Source organism: Oratosquilla oratoria, chromosome 24, assembly GCF_046742065.1.
Source record: "Oratosquilla oratoria isolate Oo_2021 chromosome 24, ASM4674206v1, whole genome shotgun sequence".
Classification (NCBI taxonomy): domain Eukaryota; kingdom Metazoa; phylum Arthropoda; class Malacostraca; order Stomatopoda; family Squillidae; genus Oratosquilla; species Oratosquilla oratoria.
The window spans coordinates 33,544,095-33,550,752 of NC_134800.1; the positions used below are offsets into that span (position 1 = coordinate 33,544,095).

The 6,658-nt window shown below is 34.6% G+C and overlaps 1 protein-coding gene across 1 annotated transcript in view; it reads left to right on the forward strand.

The window, feature by feature from the left end:
• LOC143038545 (uncharacterized) overlaps positions 1-4,443 on the forward strand; it is a 262,086-nt gene extending 257,643 nt beyond the window's left edge. Inside the window, exon 5 of the mRNA XM_076207877.1 lies at positions 4,122-4,443. Within this exon, the coding sequence (XP_076063992.1) occupies positions 4,122-4,198 (77 nt within the window). The 3' untranslated portion in view covers positions 4,199-4,443. The remainder of the gene's footprint in view (positions 1-4,121) is intronic.
• Positions 4,444-6,658: the final 2,215 nt, after the last annotated feature.

Consider the following 6,658-nt stretch of genomic DNA (forward strand, 5'->3'; position numbering starts at 1 on the left):
GAACTATTGACTTATTCAATGCAGTATAAGTTAATATAAACTTTTATAGTGAAATAAGAAACTATTTTTAAGGCACTGTTATGCTTTGAAATGCCAATTTTAGCCGGAATTAACAGGTATTATTGTATGAGGTTAGTGGACACCAGGGTTGGCGATTTTTTTTTCTTTTTAAAAATTATAAGATCGATTTTTTTTTTTATTTAAATCAGAATTATTTGATTTAATTTTCTTTTTTATTATTATTATAGATTTTAAATATTGTGGGATTGCTATCTGATATGCGATCTGATTGCTAAAGGACATTTTTAGCATATCAATATAAGGAGCAGTGTTATATAGACTTGCCACAAGTATACAAGGAACGGTATAAGCCGTATGTGAGGACGGTATGCTCAGGTTCACTCGATTCCTCCAAGACTTTTCTCATATTGGTCACAACACTTCCAATGTGACAACCCAAATCTTGTTCAGCCTTCTTGATCGAATTTTGTACAAGTTGTAGAAGATATTCAGCAGTGTGAGGTTTCCCTGATGTGTCTATTGTGTCAACTAAATAAATCTGACCAGTGAATGTTGTTAGAGTGACACACATATGGGCTCATTATGGATGTTAGACCACCCATCAATTGAAAGACATACAGTTTCATTATTCAGGTCATCTGCACACTTTTTGTATTCCTTTTCATACACAAGATCCAAGTACTTATCAGCAATATCTTTTCTGGATGGAGGAATATAACCTGGCCTCAGGTTCTGAACCATCTTGAGAAACTGAGGATGCTGAACAAGACGAAATGGTGAATTTGTAGCAAATATAATTCTTGCAACTAATATAATTCTTGCAACTTCTTTGTCGAGATTTTCCTTTTGAGAGGCTGAAGTTTTTATGATAAATCTGTCCAGAGATGTTGATGACTTTCTTTTAGATGAAAAAGATTTAGCAGAAGTGGCGCCTGTGGAGGAGTCTGATAGTGACCTTTTTAATGGTGGAGTCATGTTTGCAGATAATTCAAGTGGAGCCGATGATGAAGGGATTGAAGCTATTGATACAGATCCTGAAATGGAAACAGAAATTTTTAGCATATTGCGTAATCTATAAATGAATAAATGAATGAATACAGTGTGATTTAGGCTACTTTTGAGTACAATAGTTATTTTTTTTAGATAATGATCATATTCACACAAGCCAGTAAATTATTTGGAAATAATTAACAGGATATGAAATAGGTGGGCTTGGAATTCAGCCCACACAGGATTCAGTCCACTTTTAAATTCACTAAAAATAATGGGTTAGTTAGGTTAGGTTAGGCTAAATCCCTTTGGGCTGAATCCCATGTGGGCTGAATTCCAATGGAACCTATGAAATATATTACACAATGTTAAATGAAATGAATAACAATCATGTAGGCCCCAAAGTTGAGTGGATACATTATATTATAGTGATATAGTCATTACCCAAATTTAGAAGTAATGAAGTTGAAGTATCATCTCTTTAGGCCTTCACATTTTTATTGCACATGCTCTCCATTATTCACCAAATTTATAAAGTTGCGTATGAAAAGGGAGAAATGCACACAATATAAGTAAAATTATTTACCTGGGTCATCAGTTTCTTCTTCTGTATGCTGTGGCTGACCTTGGCATTTATCTCTGTGAGATTTTGATCTTGACACAATGCCCTGTAGTTCCTGGCTGGAGTCTTTGCATTTAGCTCGGTACCCTTTGCCAGAAGTTATTGGTAGTTTTTCAAAATCATTCTAGACAGGATAATTTTTTCTGCCTGAAGGAACCACTCTGCCAGGTCCAGAAAACATCCTTCCTGGTTGATTCCAAAGCAGCAACTGACTCAGTGAGTAGCTGCTTACCTAGAACAAGTTTCAACAAGGATCTTGTTGAAACTTGTGGGCTGCACAGTGATATATAGTACATGTAGGCTTATACCGTTCCTTGTATACTCGTGGCAAGTCTATATAACACTGCTCCTTATATTGATATGCTAAAAATGTCCTTTAGCAATCAGATCGCATATCAGATAGCAATCCCACAATATTTAAAATCTAAAAAAAAAAAAAATCAATTTAAATAAAATAAATCTGATTTAAATGAAAAAAAAATATTTTTTTATAAAAAAAAAATAAATAAATAAAAAAAATCGCCAACCCTGGTGTCCACTAACCTCATACAATAATACCTGTTAATTCCGGCTAAAATTGGTATTTCAAAGCATAACAAAGCCTTAAAGATAGTTTCTTATTTCACTATAAAAGTTTATATTAACTTATACTGCATTGAATTAGTCAATAGTTGATATATTTGTCCTATGTACAATGTTAGGTTTCTAGTTTTGATATATTTGTCCAATGTAAAATGTTAGGTTACAAAGAAAGCAATGGCCTCCGCTAGCGGACCCAGGGATCTGGGTGCGCACGTCCTGTGTAATAGTAGTCCTTGATATGTATATATATATATATATATATATATATATATATATATATATATATATATATATATATATATATATATATATATATATGCAAGCAATCACATCATTGTGATACAAAAATGCAAAATAACCACAGGAGAAAGGAAACTTGTAGACAGTAAGTACTTTCGTATATTACATCTTCAGACTAAATGACAGAGATACAGCCCTCCTAACAACAACGGTGTGGTCTATAAAATTCCTTGCCAAGATCGTAATAAATCTTATATTGGACAAACTGGGAAAAACTTGGAAACAAGGATTTCCCAACATAAATATAGTGTGAGATCTGCCCAGGAAAACAATGCGTTATTCCAACATAAATCATTATACAACCATCATATTGATTGGTCTAAGGCAACAATTTTTGCTAAAGGAAAAAGCCTGCAAGAAAGAAATATGATAGAATCTTACTTAATATCAGGCACGTTTGACAAAAATATAAACTTAAGCTATGGTCATTTTAAATGTGATAAATTGATAACCCAAATGGTCATAGAGATCTTTCCGCCAGATTGACCCTTATGTGTTGGTCAGGTCGATATGGGTAAGGTCATCCCCCCTCCTCACATTATATTGTCTCCCCCCTTCCCCCCTATGGTTGCCACCTGATACTTATATTTAAACCCAACTCTGTATCTCTGTCATTTAGTCTGAAGATGTAATATACGAAAGTACTTACTGTCTACAAGTTTCTTTTCTCATGTGGTTATTTTGCATATATATATATATATATATATATATATATATATATATATATATATATATATATGTGTGTGTGTGTGTATATGTATATATATATATATATTATATATATAGATATATTATATGTATGTATATATATATATTATATATGTATATATATATATATTATATATATATATATGTATATATATATATATATTATATTATATATATATATACACACACACGAACATTTATATGTTCATACCAAAAGGGTCATCCCTGTCTCCCCACACTCTGCTCGGGTCAAAGTCAATGCAGCGAGACACAATACCTTCAGAGCAGGTCCCAACAGCTGAAGCATGTTTATCCCCACTGTTTCATTATATGACAACCTCCCTCCTCATCCTCATGGGAAAATATGTAGAAACAAAATAAATAAATAAAATAAGAATAAATGAATAAATTAAGTACAGCAGACTAGTAGAGCAACCCTTCAGGCCGCCTCATTCCTTCTTACAGTCACACAATTTTCACGTTTATCTTTTGCACTCTCTCTTGCTCTACAGACATTCCTCTTCCATCCAGTGCCTCCACTACTCCATCCGTCCACCACAGTCTTGGTCTTCCTTACATATTCACTCCACCACAGTTATACACACTCTAGTTTTTATTATTATTGTTATTGTTGTTGCTATTTATTAGTGTTTTTACTATTATTATCATTATGACCATTCTTATTATTAATATTATTACCATTATTACCACAATGATCATTATTATCGTCAATATTATTATTATTGTTACCATTATCATCATAAATATTATCATCATACTGTCATTACTATCATTACTACCATTATAACTTATTATCATTATTATTATTGGAGAAGCTTCTATATTTATCTATTTCGTTATTCGTTTTAGTTGTTTATCCGTCTTTATTTTTTTGCAGTAGTGACACCAAGAACTCATAACAGAACGAACATCACCGCTACCAAAGCTGCCATTACCTTTAACATTCAAATTTGAAAATTCACCACCTGTAGCCAGCTGCCGAGCTAGCTTACACCACTTTGATATTTATGCAAATTTCTGACATCAATCAACGTCGTGATTTTTTTCCCCATGTAAATAATTTGTTTTTGAATGGATGAGGTTGAGGGACGGTGAAGCCGTGGGGGTAAACCTGCTGTGGAGGTGCTGTGACTCGCTGTCTTGGTTTTGACCACAGTAATGTGGCGGGAAGTAGGGATGGGGGTTGAATATATATATATATATATATATATATATATATATATATATATATATATGTATATATATATATATATATATATATATATATATATATATATATATATATATATATATATTATATGGTGTGTGTGTTTGTATTGATATGGATGGTTACTTTAACTTGGCCAACCTTTGCAATAGGGAAAAGGCGTTTGGTATATAAATGTATATAAGAGAAAAGAATAGTAAATGTATAAGCAGAAGTAAATTAATAAAATGACGAAAAAATAGTGATATTTTCACTGCCACTGTTGACTTGTATGTTTTCTCCTGGATGACGCTAGGCGATTTTTTTTCAATGGGTATCATAATCCACTGATGTTGTGGACTATTCAACAACTACTACTTCTGCTGCTGTTACTGCTACTACTACTACTACTACTACTACTACTACTACTACTACTGCTACTGCTGCTACAACAACTACCACTATTACAGTACTACTACTACAACTACTACTACTACTACAATACTACTACTACTACAACAGCACTACCATTACTACTACTACTACTATTACTGCTACTACTGCTACTGCTACTGCTACCCTATAGCGATTCATTTATAAAGAAAAAAGAAATATGAATAAAAATATTTTGACAAGTGAAAATATTTTATGTTTGTGGGTACAACGACTCGAGCTTAATGAAGCTGGAGTTTATTTATTTTATTTTTATTACTATTGTTTTTCCCCTCTCGGATTCTCTTGATGTGACGATTATTTCATGTTTGTCCACTCGTGCTCCTGAGCTGTGCCCTGCGGCCCTCGTAATGAGGCCACTTTTCGCGCGCGCTCGCACACACACGCACGGCTCGATAGTGCAGTGGAACCGTTCTCGACAGCTCATTCAGTAATCCGGTTGCGACTCCTGTCCAAATCAGAAAGACTTTCAGCATCGCTGACCTACGAGCCGGCAATCCAACTCTGGTGGGCAAGGAGTTGGGTGTGTATATGTGTGTGTGTGTGCGTGTGTGTGTGTGTGTGTGTGTGTGTGTGTGTGTGTGTGTGTGTGTGTGTGTGTGTGTGTGTGTGTGTGTGTGTGTAAGGTCACAACATTACCCATAGATCGGGCCATATATGAGCTCTTGTCCGGGAGGGTGATAGCTGTTGGTCATTAATTCAACACGTGATCAAAACCGTGATGAATCACGCACACACATACACACGCACACGCATACATACACACTCATACACACGCACACACACACACACACACACACACACACACACACACACACACACACACACACACACACACACACACACACACACACACACACACACACACACACACACACACACACACACACACACACACACACACCTTGAAAGCGCGAATTTGAAGCTTTATTGAACGCGCACGAATGGTTGCACATTTTTTTCCAGATTTTTTTTTCTTTTCTCTGGTACAAATCATTAATTCGTTGGCCTCTGTGTTCACCTTATAAGGGAGAAAGGCCTTTGGTATGCATGTATGTATGCATGAATGTATATAGTCGTATGTATGCATATATATTGATTGGCCATGTGTATTCATCTAGTCATTTATCATTATTATAATTTTTCCGCATCCAACCTAGTTATGGACCAAAAGGTCTCCTGTCCGCATGCTACTCCTTTGTAATCCTTTGTCTCTATACTAAGACACCTCTGAAGAGTTATACTTGCCTTGTATATATCTTGCACGTCTTTTCCAAGTTGATATTAGACCTGCAGTATCTACATACCCGGTATATATATATATATATATATATGAATAATCATCATATATATATATATATATATATATATATATATATATATATATATATATATATCACTTTTTTAAAGTAATAAAAAGATGCTTTGGACAAAATTAAGAGAGGAAGAGGAGGCAAATCAAGTAGAGAAGAAAAGGTAAAAGGTGCAGATGGAGAGATGATAGTGGAAGAGAAGGCACTAAGATGAGCAGAGTATTTAAGGGAGTTGCTAAATGTGAAGGAGGATAGGGAGGGAAAGGTAGTTGTAGTAGGAAGCGCTAAAAAATGACTGATGAGTGAGGAAAATGGAGGAGAAATAAAAGGAAAGATGAGGTGAAGGCAGTTGTTAAGATGATGAGGGAAGGTAGGGCACCTGGGTTGCAAGGGTGTCATGCAGAATGTCTGAAAAAAGAAGGTACAGTGATAGTGGACTGGCCGGTAAGGTTATTTAATGTT